Genomic DNA, 21,440 nt, shown 5'->3' with positions numbered 1-21,440 from the left:
GGACGGGGGCACAGAGGGCGGGGGGAGGGGCACCTGCTGCCTGGTTAGCAGGGCGGCATCGGTTCCTCCACCTGAGACCCTCGCCCCTGCCGGCGGCCCCTGCTACCGCGCTCTGGACTCTAGAAGCCTCCATGCCTGGGGGTGACAGTGGCTTCTTGCTTCCCACTGGGGTCCCAGAACCCCACTCTCACCTGGCACCTGGTGGTGAACACTCTCTTCTTTAGATGCCCTTTATTTTTATTTATTTATTTTTGAGATAGAGTCCTGTTCTGTCACCCCTGAGTAGAGTGCCGTGGCGTCATCACAGCTCACTGCAGCCTCCAACTCCTGGGCTCAAGCCATCCTCCTGCCTCAGCCTCCTCAGTAGCTGGGACTACAGGTGCCACCACTATGCCCAGCTAATTTTTCTGTTTTTCGTAGAGACGGGGTCTCGCTCTTGCTCAGGCTGGTCTCAAATGCCTGAGCTCAGGCGATCCTCCTGCCTTGACCTCCCCGAGTGCTGGGATTACAGGCGTGAGCCACCGTGCCCGGCCCTTAGATGTTCTCTAATCTCCCCCTTTGAGTGGCCCGGCTACTTCCTGCAGCGTCCCTGGTGGACAGACTCAGAGAGGAACAGTGTGATGTCCCCCCAGTATTGGGCTCTGGGGACACAGGGTCCCAGCTGTGCAAGGGGTCCGAGCTACACCTCCAGCAGCAAGCCACAGCGGGTGGGTGTGAGGAGGAAACAGAACTGATTTAGAGGACACACTTGCCAAATTTTAGGAATGTAGGAAGAAAAGCCACATTCCCGCTGTACGGCTGAAGCCTCTCACAATTGTCCCTTTGCCCAAGGCTCAAAGTTTCCGTCCAGACGTGTCCAGCATGTTGGGACATCACCTATCAATTATAGGCACCGGCTGTAGCATGTGCTTCAAAGCAGAACGAGATACAGCTGCTCAATTTGGCGATAAAATAACGCATCAAAAATCTTAGCTCAATAAGGTTCTCTTGCCTTCCTGCGGACTAGTGTAAACCTGATTTCAACAGGTGCAGGCATGTGCCCACTGGAAAGACGGCATTTCTCCATTTCCAGTTGTTTCCACACATGGCTGTTGGAAACGGAAGTCGTCAGTGACTTGGTGCTTCCAGATAACCCCCGCCCTGCAGGGACTGATGCAGGAAAGCGGGATTCCCTGTTGTTCTTGCTGCTTCCTGACATCTGGAATGTGATGCCCGGTGCTGCAGCAGCCATGCTGACACCATGAGGCGAACTCTCCATGGGAAAGACAGTAGAGCAGGGAGTTGGCAGGAGCCTGCCGGCCCTGGGTTGCTTCATCGGGGCTTCCTTTTACTTGAGAGAGAACACACCCTCCTCTCATCTCAGGCATTCTTATTCTCAGCCTCTGTTCCCAGCAGCCCATGGCAATTTCTAACTAGCATGATGAGGACTGATGGATAGTGAGCGTAATGTGCAAGAAATGAATCAACCTTTGAGATCAATGAGTTCTCGACAGCAGAAACCAAGCTGCTCTCACTTTCCTCTGTGACGTGAAAAAGCACAGGAACTGAGCAAGGTTGGAGATTCCCACCTCCCCAGTCTGGTCGGGTTCTCTTGTCCTCTCTCATGGCTCTGGCCTGTGGGGGCTGCCGTCCTCGTCCTCCCAGCAGGAGCAGAGCGGGAAGTGTCCACAGCACGGCTGCAGCCACGGCTTCCACATGATGTTGCTCACGGAGAACTGCTCGGGCACAGGGCTCAGGGTCTCCCGATGCTGGGCCACAGCCACGCCCACCCTTGCCAACACTGCGTGGTACAGGGGCTCCGAGTCGGGGGACAGGGGCCGAGCCTCGGAAGGGTCTGCGGAGAGGTCAAAGAGCAGAGGGGGACTGTGATGGGTCACACCCTCCCCGGAGCAGGGGCACATGCCTCGGCCGTAGCAGGCCCCCGCTCCCTCGGGGTGGAACCGGGGTGTCATGTAGTGGACCTTCCAGACTCTTCCGCCTGAATGCAAACACAAAGATAGTTAGGGCAGCAGAAATCCCCGCAGGTGTGAACCCTGGACCCAGGTGTCATCCCCGTGAGATCGGCATTAACATCCCACGTTAAAAAAGGAGAAAGGGATCAGAGTCTCTGCATGTGCGTGCACGTGTGTCTACATGGGACACCCCAGGGATACACAGGCAGAGGGACCCGTCCCAAAGTGCTCAATGCGGCTGCCTTGGGAAATTAGAATCATAGACATTGTTAGGTAATTTTTACCCATTTCCTCTATGTATCCATCCATCCACCCATCCATCCATCCATCTATCCACCCACCCATCCAACTAATCATTTATTCATCCATCTATCCAACCATCCACCCATCCATCCACCCATCCATCCATCCATCCATCCACCTACCCATCCACCCATCCATCTATCCATCCATCCATCCATCCACCATCCATCCATCCACCCACCCATCCATCCATCCACCTACCCATCCATCTGTCCATCCATCCATCTATCCATCCATCCATCCATCCATCCACCTACCCATCCATCCATCCATCCATCCATCCATCCACCTACCCAGCCATCTGTCCATCCATCCATCCATCCATCCATCCACCTACCCAGCCATCCATCCATCCACCTACCCATCCATCCATCCATCCATCCATCCATCCATCCATCCATCCATCCATCCACCTACCCATCCATCCATCCATCCATCCATCCATCCATCCATCCATCCATCCATCCACCTACACATCCATCCATCCATCCATCCACCTACCCATCCATCCATCCATCCATCCATCCATCCATCCATCCATCCACCTACCCATCCATCCATCCATCCATCCATCCATCCATCCATCCATCCATCCATCCATCCATCTATCCATCCATCTATCCACGCCCCCCACATCCACCCACACACCTATTGTCTCTGTTTCTCTGAAGATCCCTGGTTAATACCAGCCCCCCTGCAGCAGGGGAAGCAAGTACTCACTCTCCCTCTGGTGCCAGCGTGCAGCGTGCAGATCCTTCCCACAGTAATGAAACAGGAACTCATGTGCCGAGTGTACGTCCGCACCTTGCAGCAAGGGTACCAGGCTGCGGCCGTCGATCACCCTGGTTCAGTGACGAGACCACAGAGCACAGTCAGACCAGGGATGCTCAGGTGACCTTATACCTGGGAGCATACCTCTGAGGCTGCAAGGGTCCCCAGCTGGCAGCAGATGGCGCAGAGACAAGCTTCCCTTGAGTCACTGCTCAGACTGCAAGTTGCTGAGCAAGATGCAAGTTGTTACTTTAAGACACAAAGTCACTACGTTCTGGGCTCATTCATTACAAAGCACTACAGAAACAGAACGCACACACACAGGCACACCCCAACACGTAGCACTGTGACCTTCCGTGCTAACACAATGTCTTCTCAAATTCCACCTTCCTAGGTTAACTGTTCTTTTTTTTTTTTTTTTTTGAGACAGAGTCTCGCTCTGTCGCCCAGGCTAGAATGCAGTAGTGGCATGATCGTAGCTCACTGCAGCCTCCAACTCCTGAGCTCAAGTGATCCTCCTGCCTCAGCCTCCCAAGTAGCTGGGACTACAGGCACACACCACCATGCCCTGTTAAGTTTTCTATTTTTAGTAGAGATGGGGTCTCCCTCTTGCTCAGGTTGGTCTCGAACTCCTGAGCTCAAAAGATCCTCTCACCTCTGCCTCCCAGAGTGCTGGGATTACAGGTGTGAGCCACCGCACCCGGCCTCCTGTTCTTACTTTTTAATGATAATAGATTCCAAGACACACGGTCACATGTGGAAATCAAGGGAACAAGTGAAGCCAGAGATGGGCACATGACCTAGAGCTCCCCTTCTTACAAACAACCTTCTCTAAAAATAAAAAAAAAAGTCCTGAATGTGAATTTAACATAGACATGTAGTGACATTCCTTCAAATGGTGAAGCACTGTTAGCCTGTTGTTTTATTTTTAATTATACCCTAATAGTGAAGGTTATATTTCCTATGCCAACCTTGCCAGGACACAGTGCCCACGTGTTTGGTCTAATAGTAGCCTAGACGTTGCTGCAAAGTTATTCTGTACATGTGATGAGCGTCTGCAATCAGCTGACTTTCAGGAAAGGAGACAGTGAGATAATGTGGGTGGGCCACATCTAATCAGTCGACGGTGCTAACAGCAAAGACTTCGGTTTCCCGGAGAAGATGGAATTCTGCCTCAAGGCTGCCATCTAGAAATTATGCCTGGGTTTCCAGTCTGCTGGCCTGCTTTGAGGACTTTGGGGTGGTCAGCTCTCACAATCGTGTGACCCAATTCCTTAAGACATTTATATATATTTGCATATATATATTTGTATGTGTGTGTGTGTATATATATATATATATATATATAAAGACAAAATGCCTCATCACAACGTTTTGGTCACTGACACTTTGCACATACAACAATGGTCCCATTAGATTATAACGGAGCTGAAAAGTCTATTGCCTAGTGACGTCAGAGCTATTGTAATGTTGTAGCGCAATGACATTACCTTTTCTAAGTTTGGATACATAAATGCTGCCCACTCTGTTACAGTTGCCAACAGCATTCAGTGCAGGGACATGTTGCACAGGTTTATAGCGTGGGAGCAACAGGCTACGCTGTAGCATATACCAGGGGTGTGCAGGAGGCTCCACCATCGATTAGTAGACTGTGCATTCTAATGTGTCCACAGCAACCAAATCAATGAAGGATGCATTTCTCAGACCATGTCCCCATCCATAAAAAATATATATGTGTGTCTTGATATATATACATAGTTGTATACATATATATTTCTACATACATTTGTATTGTTTATATATGATATATACATCACATGTATGTATATATGATATATATTTGTATACATAGATATTTGTGCATATATATTTGTATTGTATGTATATACATTTGTAGTCATATATATTTATATTATATATGAGATATATATATCAAAACACACGTATATTTTTTATACATGCACACACATATATATTTATCTGTATTTGTATACATACGTATATGAAGACACACATATATATATTTTATACATGCACACACATATATATTTATATATATTTGTATACATATATGTATCAAGACATATTTTTTATACACACATACATATTTATATATATTTGTATACATATATGTATCAAGACATATTTTTAATACACACACATACATATTTATATATATTTGTATACATATATATCAAGACACACACATATATTTTTTATACATATGCACACACATCCTCTTGGTCTGTCTCTCTGGACAACCTCAGTAACACTAATATAATAAAATGCTTTTTGGGGATGAGAAGCTAGAAGCTAGAGGTGGGGTACTCCCCTGATTATACCTTACACAGGAGTATTTGTTACTTTAAAGGGAGTAAAGTCAAATCATTACCAAAATACTCATTTCTATTCTTTTCTCTTGCATTAAGCCGACTCATTGGCAATGTGCCAATATCGAGACACTAAATTATTTTAAACACCATATTTTCGTCACTTCACCAACACACCGGCAAGACCGTATGTCAGGAAATCATGGGGACATGGTCGCACGTGGGCCACCCGCCAATGATGTAATCTCCCGGCTGCTACGCCGAGTGCAGAATTTTACCGATAATGGACAATGAGTGGCATGACCGAATATTTAATCTTAAACTTCACTGGGTGTGGTCATGTTCTTTTAGGCTGGTCCCTAAATTGGAGGAAGGGAATAGTTTCTAGAAAGTTCTGATGGTGTCCTAGTCCCCCTGCCTCCTGCAATAGGAAAGAAGGAAACAAGAGCTCTGAGGACCCAGGGAAGGGGCAGCCTCCTCACCACGCACCTGTCCCGGGGCACCTGGCCGCCCCCGAGCTGCACCACGGTGGGGAACACGTCCATCAGGCTGGTGGGCTCGTGGATGACCCGGCCGGCCGGCAGCGCCCCGGGCCAGCGGAATATGCCTGGCACGCGGATGCCACCTTCCCAGCCGCCCATGCCCTTGCCCCCTGCGGGAGGAAAACACCATGAGGCTTTTGCAGGAAACCGTCACTGTACACGCACCCCGGGCTGTAGGTGTGCAACCTCTGTGGAAAGTAGCATGGAGATACTTCAAAGAGATACAAGTAGAACTACCATTTGATCCAGCATTCCCACTCCTGGGCATCTACCCAAAAGAAGAAAAGACATTCTATAACAAAGACATCTGCACTCGAATGTTTACAGCAGCACAATTCACACTCGCAAAGATGTGGAAACAACCCAAGTGCCCATCAATGCATGAGTGGATTAATATAATGTGGTCTATGTACACCATGGAGTTCTACTCAGCCACAAGAAACAATGGTGATCTAGCACCTCTTGCATTATCCTGGATGGAGCTGGAGCCCATTCTACTAAGTGAAGTATCACAAGAATGGAAAAACAAGCACCACATGGACTCACCACCAAATTGGTACTAACTGATCAACACTTATGTGCACATATAGAAGAATATTCATTGGGTGTCGGGCAGGTGGGAGGGGGAGGAGGGGATGGGTAAATTCACACCTAACGGGTACAATGTTCACCATGTGGGGGATGGCATGCTTGCAGCTCTGAATTGGGCAGTGGGAAGGCAATTTATGTGACCAAAGCATTTGTACCCCTGTAATATTCTGAAATTAAATAAATTTTAAAGGTTAAAAATAAATACATAGAAAGTAGCATTAGAAAGGTATTCTCCTCTAAATCTGGTATAGCATAGTGGAACATGGAAACATACAAATGTAGACTTGTAGTCACTCTATGCTGCTTAACTACAAAGATTTTTATTTTAATTTTGTCTTAATTATTTGTTTGTACATCTCTCTCTTCTACTAAAAGGCAAAACCTTTCAGGGAAGGGGACGTGACTTTTTATCTCTCTGTCCTGGTCACTCAGGCAGAACTAGGTCTATAGCAGGTGTTCCCTAGATTCTATTTGAGCTGAGCAAATTCTTTTTTTCAGTTCCATTTGTACCGGGACCTTCACGGGTGGGAGTCATTCGGGCAAACACACGTCTGTCCCCGACACCTGCCGGTCTCACCTCTGTATATTCCATTCCATCCCCCTAACTGGTTGCCGTGTTCATCTCTCGCCTCCAAATGCCCACCATGGTCAGAGGTGAAATACGTGAAGGTCGTGTTCTTCAAACCGTTTTCTTCGATGGCGTTGAGAATCTCACCTTTACAAGAAAATGGAAAATGTCAGGACAACATTTACAGGGCAGCGTCCGCTCGTTCGATACTCTTCCCCTTTTCTGTATAAGTCACCTCCTGCTAGGAAGTTTCCAGAAGGGACCAGACCACAGTTATGAATGGGATCCCAAAGCATGAAGACGTATGAAGATGTAGGTAACTGTTGTGAAACCACAGGGTTGCTTACCGAGATACCACCAATACAATAAAAAAAAAAAAAAAAAACAGAATAAAAACAAAAAGCTAATAGGTCACCAGTGGACTTGCTTTTGAATATGGTACATCAGGGCTGGGCATGGTGGCTCACGCCTGTAATCCCAGCACTCCGGGAGGCCCAGGCGGGAGGATCGCTTGAGCTCAGGAGTTCCAGACCAGCCTGGACAACATAGCAAGATCCCATCTCTACTAAAAATAAGAAAAATTAGCCAGGCCTGGTGGTGCCTACCTGCAGTCCCAGCTACTCAGGAGGCTGAGGCAGGAGGATCACTTGAGCCCAGGAGTTTGAGGCTGCAGGGGGCTATAACGGTGCCACTGTACTCTAGCCTGGGTGACAAATGGATACCCTGTCTCCAAAAAATGAAATAAAAAATGAAAAAAAGAACAACACTTTCGGCGCTGAGGCCCAGGGTGAGGTGAGGGGAGGCTGCGTCATGCCCTGACTTACCTACAAACCAGTCCATCTCCTCCACGTTGTCGCCGTACAAGCCATGCTGGCTTTTCCCAAGGAACGCTTTCGTGGTGACAAGGGGAGTGTGGACATGCAGCAAGGACACGAACAGGAGAAATGGCTCGTGCTTATGCCTGAAAGACAAAAGCCTCCTTTACCATCACAGTGTTGATATGTTGTGCGTTCGGTGCAGCGCAGTTCACGATAGCCGGGATACGGCATCAACATAAGGGTCCATCGACAGGTGAACGGATAAAGAAAACATGGTCTCGACACAGAATGGAATACTATTCAGCCATAAAAGAGAATGAAATCATGCCATTCACAGTGACATGCATGGAACCGGAGGGCATTATGTTAAGTGAAATAAGCCAGGCACAGAAAGGCAGATATCATATGCTCTTGCTTACATGTAGCAGCTAAAATATTGGATCTCATGGACGTAGAGTGGAAACAGAGAACAGAGACTTGCTTGGAAGGGAGAGGCGGAGAGAGGGGATGATGAAGAGCAGTGGGTTTAAGGGTACAAACATACAGTAAGATGGAACGAATAAATTCAGGGACAGGTGTGGTGGTGTGCACCTGTAGTCCCAGCATTCTGGGAGGCTGAGGCAGGAGGATCCCTTGAGCCCAGGAGTTGGAGGCTGCAGCGAGCTATGATGATGCCACTACATTCTAGCCTGGGGGACAGAGTGAGACCCCATCTCAAAAAAAAAAATAATAAAGAATAAAAGAAAAAAGAAAGAATGAGGACTATCCAGAAATATTACAAACTATGTAACCTAAAAAAAAAAATCTTCCTGCTGAAAACCCCCCAGAAAAATTGGATTTATAATAAACTCCTTAAAAAAATTCACTGTTTGGTAGCAGAGTAGAGTGACCACACTTAGCAAAAATGTGTTGTCCTTGGGTGACAGACAGCCCTAAATACTCTTGACTAGATCACTGCGCATTGTATACATGTCACAAAATTTCACATGCAGTGCATAAATTTGTACAAACAATAAATAAAACTGTCCAAAAGAAAATATAATGTGCATCAATGGTTCCCAACCTATGGTGAGTTGTATAATTATTTCATTATATAACTACAATGTAATAATAATAGAAATAAAGTGCGCAACAAATGTCATGGACTTGAATCATCAAAAACCATTCCCCCCCCTCCCTACCCCCTGCTCCATGGAAAAATTGTCTTCTATGAAAACGGTCCCTGGTGCCAAAAAGTTTGGGGACTGCTGCTGTACAGGACACACTGGTATCTATTTTGAGGCTATTTGAGCTGTGAAACTACATCAACCGCAGAGACGCTAGTGTGGGAAACCGTCCCCTAGGAAAAGCTGGGATTTCTGCAAACTCATCTCCCCCTGGGGCCAGCGTACGGGATCCCAGATTGCAAAGACATTCAGATGCTGTGAGAAGTCACCTCCTCTTGACAACGTGACTGTGGCGTTACCTTTCGATGTAGGCAACGGCTTCCTTTAGCAGGAGACCCGCCGCCCTTTCTAGAACCATGGGCTGCGCCGTGACATCGCGGTTCCTCATCAGGATGCAATTCCAGCGCCGCACAAAGCCGAAGCTGGCGTACCAAGACAGGAAGAACAGGAGCGTGAGTGCAGCCATGCCCGCGACTGCCTTCCGGGAGACAGAGATGAGCCTGCAGGTCTTGGCGGCAGCCATGGTCAGCACCCCGAAGGCCAGGAGCTGGGTGTAATGCCCCAGCTTGGCCCTTAAGGCAGCGTCCAGCTGGGGAGGCCTGCCGGGGTCGCAGTCGTTGACGAGCGTGAAGGGCATGCCGTAGAAGTAGTCGAACCCGTGGCTCAGCGGATGGTGGCAGTGATCATTGCGGGATGCACAGTTCACGCCCTGGTGCCACTTTCCTGAAATAAAAGTCAAACGGCTAAACTAAAACATGCATAGGGGACCTCTGTGTTAGGCAGATAACCTCAGAATCATCTGGATGTTGAAATGAAAAGGAAAACGTACAAACAGCAAAACGGGAAATAGAAGAGAGGTTGGATGTATTTTTTTTTTTTTTCTTTTTTGAGACAGAGTCTTGCTCTGTCTCCCGGGCTGGAGTGCCGTGGTGTCATGATAGATCACAGCAGCCTCAAACTCCTGGGCTCAGCGATCCTCCTGCCTCAGCCTCCCGAGTAGCTGGGACTACAGGTGCATGCCACCATGCCTGGCTAATTTTTCTATTTTTAGTAGAGATGGGGTCTCACTATGTTGCTCAGGCTGGTCTCAAACTCCTGAGCTCAAACGATCCTCCCGCATCGGCATCCCAGAGTGCTGGGATTACAGGTGTGAGCCACCACACTCAGCCCGATGGATGTATTTGATACTAGTATAGAAATGGACACTTTCTACTCTGTGAAGACTAATGAGCGCAGCCATGTCATGGCTGTTGTTGAGTGATTAAAGGTTGAAGGCTTTTGGAGGCATTTGTCTTACAAGGTTGTCGCCCGAGATGGTTCTGCTGTTAAATACCTTACAGAATGTCACTTACCTATAAATATATACATACACACACACACACACACACACACACTTAAAAGGCAGCTACTTGATATTCCACAAGTGCCTACAGTGTCAGGCATGCTGGCACAACCAATGTTCCTGAGCTGCCCATGGAACATTCCAGTCTATTCAGGTGCCTAAGAAGACTTGTTCTGTGTCTCAGGATCAAAAATAGAAGTGCAGGTAAGTGTGTAGGCATGTATAATGTCCTTGACGAAGCCCCTGGAGATGGGATATAATCCCACTTTCTGAAGGAGCAGGAAATTTGAAAAGTAAGAACAATCACTGTTCCCCGATTGCAAACCACAGCCTTGGCCAAGTAGGGTGTTGTGGTTCCCTGGAAATGGGACCGTTGATTTGAGTGTGCAGAAAGGACCTAACCCCGTGGTCCTGAGACGGCTCTCCTTGGGAAGACCGGCTTGCAGGGTTCTCCTGTGGCTGGTGTCTGAGAACGGCTCTCCCAAGAGGGATTCACACCAACCGTAAACCATATGCAAAAACAGCATGGTTTATGCATTGCTTCTGGGTTCTAGAATTTTGATAGGTGTCATGCAGTGGGTGCCTATGTGACCAGCCCGCATCTCAACCCCAGATGCCGAATCTCCAAGAAGCTTCTCTGGTCGGTAGCATTTCACGTGTGTTGTCGGAACTCATTTCTGGAGGAATTCAGTGTATCCCGTGTGAGTTTGCTGGGAGAAACACGGGGAGATTTCACCCCATGAACTTTGGCCCACAGCTGATTTGGGTTTTGGTCCTGTGGCTGTAACATTAATAAATCAGCCGTGAGTACAAACATATGCTGAGTCCTCCTAGCAAACTGTCGAACCTGAGGGTGGACTTGGGGACCCCTGACGTGTCCTCTCTTGTAAGGAAGGAGCTTCTGACCCTGCCTGGGCTTGTCCTACAAAGAAAGGCAGCATTTGTCAACTCTGGGGCTTTTGAGATGGTGGGTGACCACTTAGAGAAACATAATCTGTGAAGAACATTCTGATGCAAGTGGACAAGAAGATTAACACGTCCAGAGAAGGAAAGAGGGTGATCTCCTAGGACTTTGAATTTTTTTTAAAAAAAGTCATCCGTGAGAAAAACTCCAAAACTGGTGATAATTTAAGAGGGATCAGGTGGCCAGGCACCAACTTTATATTCAGAGAAGGACACAGACTTCTTTTTCCTATGGAAGAAGACGAGTTCTTTTGGTTCACTGATCTTCCCAACTGCCAGAAGATGTGGGTATCACGTGTCACCTCACCTATGAGGCCAGTCGCATAGCCTTGCTGCTGCAGGACTCTTGCAAATGTCGTTTCGTTCCCAGGGAGCCCACCTGAGCCTGCGTTCCACATAAGGACCCGGTACCTGTTGCTGGCCTCCATGCCTGTGGGTGGGGAAGAGAGGAAGAAGTACTTGACTTTCGCTAGGGCCATGGTTCCCAACCAGAGTGATTTTGTCCCCCCGGGATGCTGGGCAATGTCTGGAAACATTCTTGGTTGTTACAACTTGGGGAAGGTGACATGTGGGTCCTGCTGGTGGCTGGTGGCTGGAGACCATGGATGTTATTAATTGCTATAGTGCACAGGATGCCCCATCACAGAGAATAATCCAGCCCCAAATGTCCATAGGATCAAAGTGGATACACCTTGCCTTACTATGAGAAACTCTATCTATCATCTATTTATGAATATATCATTTATCTATCCAACCATCCATCTATTCCATCCATCTGTCTATCCATCAATTCCATCTATGGATCTATCCATCCATCCATCCATCCATCCATCCCATCTGCCTATCCATCCATCTATTCCATACATCCATCCATCCATACATACATACATCTATCCATCCATCTAGTCCATCCATCCATCCATCCATCCATACATACATCTATCCATCCATCCATCTAGTCCATATATCCTTGCATCTATCCATCCATCCATCCATTTATCATCCATCCATCCAACCACCTGTCCATCCATCCATCTATACATCTATCCATCCATCCATCTAGTTCATCTATCCATGCATCCATCCATCCACCTATCCATCTATCCATCCATCCATCCATCCATCCATCCATCCATCCACCTATCCATCCATCTAGTCCATGTATCCATCCATCCATCCATCCATGTATCTCATCTATCTGCCATCTATCATTATTTTTAGAGGTTCCCTGAATCTCTTGGTTCATGGCTCCTTCTTGGCATCATGCCAAACTCTCATTTCTGTGCTCATGTGACCTTTTCAAACTATGACCCTCCTGCCTCAGTATTAGAAGGACCCCTGGCATTACATCTGACCCACCTGGATCACCCAGGAAAATCTCTCCATGTCAAGATTGTTGATCACATCTGCAAAGTCCCTTTTGCCACACTAGGTCCCACAATGACAGGTTCCAGTCATTAGGAGGTGGACATCCTTGGGGGGCATTTTTCAGCCTGCCACACCCACCCGGAGCCCGTCTGAACTTAGGACTTCACCTCAATATCGACTCGAATATGCAAACAGAAAAACAAAATGCCAGACACAATCAGCTACCCCCAGAGAGTCCCAGTCCTGTGAATTCCCAATAATCACGACTTTTGTGTGTCTGTATATCCTGCGGTATTCTTTACGTAAATACAAGGAAGATGACAAAACTGCAGATTATCTTCTTAACCGCTTTTCCCTGTATCTCAACCACGGCGACCCAGTTATCAGAGACAATCAAGTGAGTGGACCAGACATGCCCTTTTCCCTGACGTCCCTGTCACACCAACCTGATCTGAAGGAATGTCTCCCCGTGAGGAAGGCGGCGCGGCTGGGTGTGCAGAGCGGGGCGGCTGCCAAGTGCTGCGTGAGCCTCACACCTTCTTCTGCCAGACGGTCAATGTTCGGGGTCCTGAGCAAGGCACACAGACGCCGCTGTCAGAAAGGAGGTGTGCACGCAACACAAGCGGATCCCCGAATTTAAAGGCATCGGAACAGATTGCATCTGTCTTACTACAGGGACTTCATGGCGTTTGACAGCTACTCGGAGAGGCAGATGGAGCCCTGCCCAGAATTTGCTCTGGATGTTGAGATGGATGATGTCACGCACACACACAAAAAGCGCAGGACAGGATCTATGGCTCACATCAATCTACGTATCTATCTAGCTCACCTATCTGGGGAGAACAGGAGCGTCCTCCAAGCTGGTCTGCAGTGGCATAATTTCATTGTGTTTTTTATGGCATTGAGGGTGCGGGGCTGGGATGGGTGTTCCTGTCGTGCAAGGACAGGGGCTCCCGTGGTCTGAGTGTGCCATCCGCACCTGGACTTTTTATCAGCTCATCCAGACGTGGAGCACAAGGAAGGAGGGAGACAGACATGAAAAAGCAGAGTCCGAATTCTCACTACAAGTAGGAACCCCAAAGTCAGCTGACTCAATCCCCCATCCTACAAGGAAGCCCTCCTCAGAGCAACCCCGGAAGGTGTCAGGTTAACGGGAAATGCAGCAACACGTTCTATTTTCGAACAATGCTTTAGAAAATCATTTTGTTAGGAAATGCAGTGGGTCTCCAAGGAGGGCAACTTTGGGGACACTTGGCAATGTCTGGAGACATTATTGGTGTCACAGCTGTGTGAGTGAGGGGGTGCCGCTGGCGTCTGGTGGGTGGAGCCCAGGGACGCTGCTCAAAACCCCGCAGTGCACAGCACAGCCCCAAGACAAAGAGCCACCCAGCCCACGTGCCAACAGTGCTGAGTGCGAGAAATCCTACCTCAGAGTGAGACAACAGGGGCTACCCTTCTTGAGAGAATGACACAAAGCATTGCTAATCGCACCAAACCAGACGGTCCTCTGGCCCTGAGCTGCTTCTGCAGCCAAGCACATGGGTGATTCAATATGTCACGGTGACCACAGTGTGACTCCCAGACGACTGCTTGCTCCCAGGGCCGGGGGACTGCCTTGCATGCTACTTGCTATGAAAGGTGCTCAGCCCTTGTTTGCGAGTCCTCAGCTGCAGCAAAACCCACTGCATGCACAGCTGCTAGGGAAGTTGACCAGGGACTGTCCATCCAGCTGATGTGTCTGCTGCTCGCTGAGCTGTGAGTTGTGGACCATATGCTCTGATCCTGAGTCCTGCTGTCTGCTTGTGCTAGCCTGCTTGCCTGCTTAAATTGCACCCTTTGGAGCTTTCCTGCCCCTTTGTGAGGTCAGGGGTCTTAGTTCATAAGCCAGGGAAGTGGTCTTCCTAATGGAATAGGAGATTCGCCCTTTCCTGCCCACACCACCAAACTTCTCCGGGGACAGCTTAACCAGCAGAGAGAAAACGGGAGCGTCCAGGGCAGGTGGTCCAAAGGCTAATGGCCCAGTGGCGGAAGGTATCTCTGCGGGGTCGTGAGGGGGTGGCCTTCCTAGCTGAGCCGTGAGTGTTGGCGGGAGGGTACAGCAGAGAGTTGGGGGTGGTCCGTGAACACAGAACCGGACCCAGGGGAGAACACCGAGGGGTGGAGCTCCAAGGTCGCAGGACCAGGGTGCAGAGGTGATCTGGGGTTTCCTTGAGAGGTGCAGACATCCACCTGTCGTGATGTCATTTGATGCCATTTCCATTTAGACACCGCTTTCTAATGTCCTGTGGTCAAGACTGCTGGTAAGTAGAGATGCTAGGATTCCTGGAAGGCTCCCCCATTCATGGGTTCCATAGATAGAGAACTAAGACGAATGGTGAAGGCGTGGCAGGGAGATCCCTTGAATGATGATGGCGTTGAGCCAGGGGGTGTCCCAAACTCCTACTGTGGGTTTTCTGCTCTGATAACTCCAGAAGTATAAATGCTACACACTTCCCAACAATCTGGTGTGAACACGTTGTGGCACAAGCCTTTCTTTGTAAACTTAAATGGTTCTGCAGATGTTGGAGAATACATTTCGAATTGACACCTCCCTGGGTGTAGCTGTGCTGTCAGATCACCGGGGCATTACTTAGTACTTCTCTATTTCCCATCGTGAAGCTGGAAGGAAACTCCGAGATCCTCCAACCGCCTCACATCACAAAGGGGAAACTGAGGCCCAATACAATAAGGGATGCGTTGCCTGCTGAATCCAGGCCCATAGAACTGGGCTCTGGTTTACTCTTCTGTCCTGAACGCTAGTTCTCTAGCGCATCACTGGGTGGTAGATTGGGGGATGCTGGGGGCTTAAACAATAGGAATCTAATTCTCTCGCAGTCCTGGAAGCTGGAAGGGCATCCTAATCTCTTCTTATAAGGACACCGGTCCTATAGGATTAGGACCCATCCTTGTGATTGCATTTTAATTTAGTTTCCTCTTTAAAGACCCATCTCCAAATGCAGCCACACTCTGAGGTCCTGGGAGTTAAGACCTCAACGTGTGAATTTGCGGGGCACGATTCAGTCCATGATGGCAGTTATGGCTAAGGGGGTATGAGTTCTTTCGAAGGTATGTAAATGCTCGAAAGTGTTTTGTGGTGATGGGTGCATGACTCTGTGAATGTACAAAAAGCTACTGAATGGTACACGTTACATGGGTGGGTCATGTGTTCTGTGAATTGTAACTGGACCTGCTCAGGGTGTCGGGAAGCGAGGGGATCTCAGGGTACGGGGCGGATTTCTGCAGGTGTTGCTGTGTCTGTCACAGAGGGAGTGTGTGGACTGGTCCACACAGTGGCAGCTACTGGGGGGGCAGACACATCCTCGATTCTGGGGTGGTCTTCCTAAGAGGAAAGCCAGCAAAGTGGAACGGGGACCTTTCTCACCTGTTGCAGAAAACATGTGAACACCACTCAAGGGTCCAGCTGCTAAGCTGACACAGAGAATTACCTACCCTGTGTCTGCTTGTCCCTGATGTAGGGGGCGACATGGTGGTCCCCAAACAGATGTGTCAACATGCTAACTCCTGGAACCTGAGAATGGGACTGTATTTGAAATTAGGGTCTTTGGAGATGTTATTAAGTCAGTAGCCTGAGATAAGACCATCCTGGATCAGGGAGGTCCCTAAACCCAGTGACAGTGTCCCCCTAAGACACAGCAGAGGGGACACAGACACAGAGGAGAAGCCATGTGGAGAGGGAGGCAGAGACTGGAGTGATGCGGCCACAAGCCCAGGGATGCCTGGAGCCCCCAGGAGCTGGGAGAGGCAGGAAGGAGCCTCCCCTGGAGCCTGCGGAGGGAGCGCAGCCCCGAGACCCCTGCGTCTCACACTCCTGGGCTCCGGGCCTGGGGGAGGATAGATCCCTGTTGTGGTCATTTATCAGGGCAGCCCTCAGAGATGAATACACCCACCCACTCTCCATGGTTCCGTGCTGTTTGAAAGGTTTAAGACCCTGTTGTCCTGTTGGAACATAATTTTTTTGGTGTTGAGTTCTGAGGCATGAAGGAATTTTCCCAATTTCTACGGGCAGGTTTGACCCTTTGGTCCCGTGCACGTGCCCACATGCCACCCATAACAACAGCAAATGGTACCTCAGCGTATCGTTCCCATAGCACCCAAGGTCTCCAATGCCCAGGTCATCCGCCATTATCAATAGAATATTTGGTTTAAAGGCATTCGCCGCTGCCGCTGGAAGTTCCCATGTCCCCAGCAGCAAATGTGCACACAGCAGAATTGCCAAAGAGCCCCTGGAGAGAAAAACGGAAGGCAGAAATGAACGTGTAGGATTGGGCACGGAAAACGGGCATTTCCAGCCAGTTCATTGGGATGGGAAGGCACAGCTCTTACCACTAAACGAACACATTAAACAAGATTTTGAGGAGGGCGCTGCTTTGGCCTGAGCCCCTGCAACAAGGCCCAGCAGATCAGATCAGACCAAAGTGGAGTCACTTGTGCAAATTTGCACCATCGAGCTGAACTCTGAAAAGGCCCGTTTCCCAAACACCAGGAGAGTCACAGAGACCGATCAGAACGAGCCTGGATCACTAAGCTGGCATAAGCCAGTCCCTTCTGCTTTGACCCTATGAGAAAGGTGAGTTTGAAATGAACCATCCGCTTTCTTATGCTTTATTTCTGCTTTCTTGAGCCCTTTCCTGCCTACAAAGCCAAACTCCTCTTCTCAGCTCATTGGAACACTCATTCTTATCTTACAGCACAAGCAGTTGCCGGATTCTGGAATCACAAATTAAAGGCAATGCGATCCTTAAATTTGTTGTAATTTTGTCTTTTGACCCAAACCAGCTTGCTGGGGAGGCTTATGTCTTGCCACTAAATTAAGATGTAATTAGTGGCTAGGTGTGGTGGCTCACGGCTGCACTCCCAGCTCATTGTTAGGCTGAGCAGGAGGATTGCTTGAGGCCAGGAGTTCCAGACCAGCCTGGGCAACACAGCAAGATCCCATCTCTACAAAAAATAAAACACACAAAAATTATCGGGGCACAGTGAAGTGGGCCTGTAGTCCCAGCTACTCGGGAGGCTGAGGCAGGAGGATTGCTTGAGCCTAGGAGTTCGAGGCTGCATTGAACTATGATGATGCCACTGCACTCCAGCGTGGGTGACAGAGTGAGACTCTGTCTCTAAAAAATAAAAATAAAAACAAAAACACAAGTAGTTAGTGCATCTATTTTAAGATGCCTATTGTACCAACTGCTTGCAAGATAAAACACACTGCAGCAAACTTGAACATTGCTGTCTTTTGTTTTGAAAGTCATGGTCTGTGAGAGTTTGGTTTCCGGCACTGCGTTAATCCACACGCTTCTATTCCTGTCACTTTAGTGACATTCTCAGCGCAGGGCAAGGCTAAAACGCTAGCGGTTTGCGCTCAGAGCCTGGTGCTTTCTTTTTCTCCCCGTGGCCAAGGGGCCGGGGCGGGGGCCTGGCCGTGGCCCGCCCGCGCCTGCCGCCAAATGTCCAAGGAGCTCGGGGACAGTCGGAGCAGGGGGACGACTTATATTTAAAAGGATCCACATTGGATTAAAAGTACCCCAGGCAGTACAGCGAGCTACAGCGCAGCCGATCTGGCAAACCGGTCACAGCAAAGATCCGAAAGGGGAGCTGAACGGGGCTGAGGCCCAGGAGGGCCGGGCGCGCACCGGCCTCAGTGCGCGAACGGGATTCGCGCGGCCGGGGCGGTCCCGGGCTCTCCCCGCCCCGGACACAGCAGGGCCTCGGGGCCGCAGTGGGCCGGATCCGGAGTCCCGAGCCCCCGGCAGGTCCCCAGCCCCGAGCCGGCCGGTTCCCCGATGCGCCCCGGTGCCACAGCGGTCGGGAGGCTGGGGGCGCCGCCACGGCACCGCTCCTGGGGGTCCAGGGAGAGCCACGCGGAGGGACCCGGCGCGTCTTAGAGGGTACAGGCGACAGGGCTGGGGGCGGGACGGGGCGCGTCACAGAAAGGCTGGGTGGGGCGTTACGCATTATGGCGACACTCCGGAGGGAGGGCGCGGCCCAGAGGTGCGTCTCCGGGAGAGTTTAAAGGGACTCGGCCGTGCTGCGGCTGGCGGGGGGAGGTCCCGAGGGCGGGACGGGGCGTGTCGCCGAGTGAGTGGGGCCGGGACACGGCCGTCCTCCCGGGAGAGGGGCGGGGAGGTGGGGACGTAACGGGGCAGGGGTTAGAGGACGGGGACTTGTCACCGCAGGGCCGGGCGGGGGACGGAGCCCGGGGGCGCGGTGGGGGGCGGGTCCCCGCCGAGTTCTACCCCCCTGGCGAGGCGCGGTTTCCGCGCCCTTCCCCCCCTCCGCCCCCCGGCTCCCCTGCCCCCTTCCGTCCCTTCCCTCCCTCCGTCCTTCTCGTTCTCTGGTCTCCGCCGCTTTCCCTCCGCTTGTCTCCTCCACCCGCCTCCTGCGTCCGTCGGGCCCGGGGACGCGCCTCCCCGGTGCCCCGCGCGCCCACCCCGCCGCCCCGCGCCCCCAGCCCCAGGCCTGCGTGGCGGCCGCGTCCGGGGTCCCGCGCACCTGGCTGCGGGCGCGGCGCGTCCCGGGGCCCCGCGCGCTGCCGTCCGCGCCGCGGGTCGCATGGCCGAGTGCCGGCCGGGGGCGCCGGACTTCGCCCCGAGCCCTGCGCGCCACGGGGCCCGGAGTGCAGGGGACTCCGCCCACGGAGACGGGCTCCGCGGTGTGCGCCCTGCCCCCTTAATCCGCTTTTGCAACCGGCTCTGGGCGACTGTGCTACAAACCGGTTTTCCCGGGTGGGCTCCTGGGGGGCCGGGGCTGAGGAGATGTTGATTAATCCCGGTTAGGCTGGGCAGCCCAGGCCCCAGGAAACTGCCGGAGCGCAGGGAGTTCCTTTTTTTCCTTTCTGGAAGGGTCTTGGGCTTTGCCCAGAGCAATGAAGCAATCAAGATGCCATTTCAAGGCCGGGCGCGGTGGCTCACGCCTGTAATCCCAGCACTCTGGGAGGCCGAGGCCGGCCGATCGCTCGAGGTCAGGAGTTCGAGACAAGCCTGAGCAAGAGCGAGACCCCGTCTCTACTAAAAATAGAAAGAAATTATCTGGCCAACTAAAAATATATATAGAAAAAATTAGCCGGGCATGGAGGCGCATGCCTGTAGTCCCAGCTACTCGAGGAGGCTGAGGCAGGAGGATCGCTTAAGCCCAGGAGTTTGAGGTTGCTGTGAACTAGGCTGATGCCATGACACTCACTCTAGCCCGGGCAACAGAGTGAGACTCTGTCTCAAAAAAAAAAAAAAGGATGGCATTTCAAGCGTTTGCAATGCCCATTGAGGACCCCGGACGTCGATTCAATGCTCTAGTCTGTGGGGGAATGGGGGAAGGGACATTAAATATGATCTAAGTTAGATGGGCCCTCAGCCATGGGCTGCCCCAGATACTTCCGTGTGTGTTGAAAACGATGTCAGAAACCCCACCCTAAATTCACTGGGTTACGAGCTCCAGAAACGAGGGGGCTACCCCCATACCCCTCTGAAGTAGGGTAGGGTGGAGGTGCTTGTTGGAAACTAGAGCCAGGAGTCCCATCCCTTAAATGGAATGAGTTGGAATCTGCAGTAATTGTGCTGGGAATTCTGTTTGCAGAAAAGACCTTTGTCTTTTACTTGGCGAATGTAGTTTGTTTCCATTAATTGGGCTGATCGGTCTATGTGGGTAAATTCTTGGGCTTTGGTAGTGGATTCTCTCTTTGTCCTGTTACTCTAGGGCAGCTTTGATGGATGAGGGCTTCCCAGCTGGGGTTCCCTACTGAGCCAGCATCACATGGGTGAAGAACGCCAGGCTGAGGCCTGGAACAGGTGGGTAGGCAGGAGACAGAGTCTAGACGTAGCTCTGCGTGGAGTTTAGCACGGGTGGGTGGGGATTCCATCCTTTGAAGAAATCCCATGTTGCAGGGAGTAGAGTGCCAAGAGCCTTGGCTGTGCTGCTGCCAATTATCTAAACATACCGAGCCCACGTCAGGGAATGTCTTGAGTGTTTAGGAATTTTAAGTGGTGCTGGGGGCAGTGGGAGATGGTGGCCTTGGAGGTGCTGTTTGGGGGACGTTGTGGGAGTGGGGGAGAGTGAGGGAGCTTTGATCCTGAGGTCTCACTTGACTTTAAGGGCATGGAGACCCCATGGGCACTTTGGCTTCAAAGCCATCAAGGGCAAGAGTGTAGCTGGGTAAGGAGAGGGAGGTGACCCTGCCTAAGTAGATGCTTAAGAACTCAGAGGTGTTGGGCGCGGTGGCTCACACCTGTAATCCCAGCACTCTGGGAGGCCAAGGCGGGAGGTTCAGTTGAGGTAGGAGTTGGAGACCAGCCTGAGCAAGAGCAAGACCCTGTCTCTACTAAAAATAGAAGGAAATTAGCCAGGCAACTAAAAATAGAAAAAAATTAGCCAGGCATGGTGGTGTGCAGCTGTAGTCCCAGCTACTCGGGAGGCTGAGGCAGGAGGATCGCTTGAGCCCAGGAGTTGGAGGTTGCTGTGAGCAAGGCTGACGCCACGGCACTCTAGCCCTGGTGACAGAGCAAGACTCTGTCAAAAAAAAAAAAAAAAAAAAAAAGACCATCAGAGGTGACTCTGAGGGTGGCAGGAGATCTGACAGAGCTGGCCAAAAGTGCTGGTCCTCTCCCTGAATCATGGCCATGAGAAAGAAACTGGGGCCCTAGTGGTTGACCAATTTCCATTTCTTTCTTTACCCCAGAGGA

The 21,440-nt window shown here is 50.7% G+C and overlaps 1 protein-coding gene across 2 annotated transcripts; it reads right to left on the bottom strand.

Annotated features, from left to right (window-relative positions):
* Positions 1-459: 459 nt before the first annotated feature.
* Positions 460-19,335, bottom strand: ARSD (arylsulfatase D). 2 transcript variants are annotated; one of them, XM_045537677.1, is made up of 10 exons: positions 19,261-19,335; positions 16,842-16,997; positions 13,161-13,282; positions 11,654-11,776; positions 9,341-9,764; positions 7,882-8,018; positions 7,067-7,204; positions 5,846-6,008; positions 2,976-3,097; positions 460-1,978 (listed from the first exon to the last, which is right to left on the bottom strand). In XM_045537677.1, exons 1-10 carry the CDS (start codon positions 19,320-19,322, stop codon positions 1,602-1,604), a joined length of 1,824 nt encoding a protein of 607 aa, XP_045393633.1. In that variant the 5' UTR covers positions 19,323-19,335; the 3' UTR covers positions 460-1,601. The 2 variants fall into 2 exon arrangements, with proteins under 2 accessions (XP_045393633.1, XP_045393634.1); XM_045537678.1 differs by lacking the exons at positions 13,161-13,282; positions 16,842-16,997; positions 19,261-19,335 and adding an exon at positions 12,706-12,909.
* Positions 19,336-21,440: the final 2,105 nt, after the last annotated feature.

Source organism: Lemur catta, chromosome X, assembly GCF_020740605.2.
Source record: "Lemur catta isolate mLemCat1 chromosome X, mLemCat1.pri, whole genome shotgun sequence".
Taxonomy (NCBI): Eukaryota; Metazoa; Chordata; class Mammalia; order Primates; family Lemuridae; genus Lemur; species Lemur catta.
The sequence above is the reverse complement of the archived record's forward strand: the minus strand, read 5'-3'. Positions and strand labels throughout refer to the sequence as shown.

Bases quoted from the DNA above. Each gene is read 5' to 3' on its own strand.
- ARSD (XM_045537677.1), bottom strand. From the start codon at position 19,322: ATGCGACCCGCGGCGCGGACGGCAGCGCGCGGGGCCCCGGGACGCGCC. The intron at 13,283-16,841 runs GTACCATTTGCT...TGCCTTGCTCAG, and splicing joins TATGGGAACGATACGCTGAG to GACCCCGAACATTGACCGTC. The intron at 6,009-7,066 runs GTGAGACCGGCA...TTCCTCCCGCAG, and splicing joins ATGGAATGGAATATACAGAG to GGGGCAAGGGCATGGGCGGC.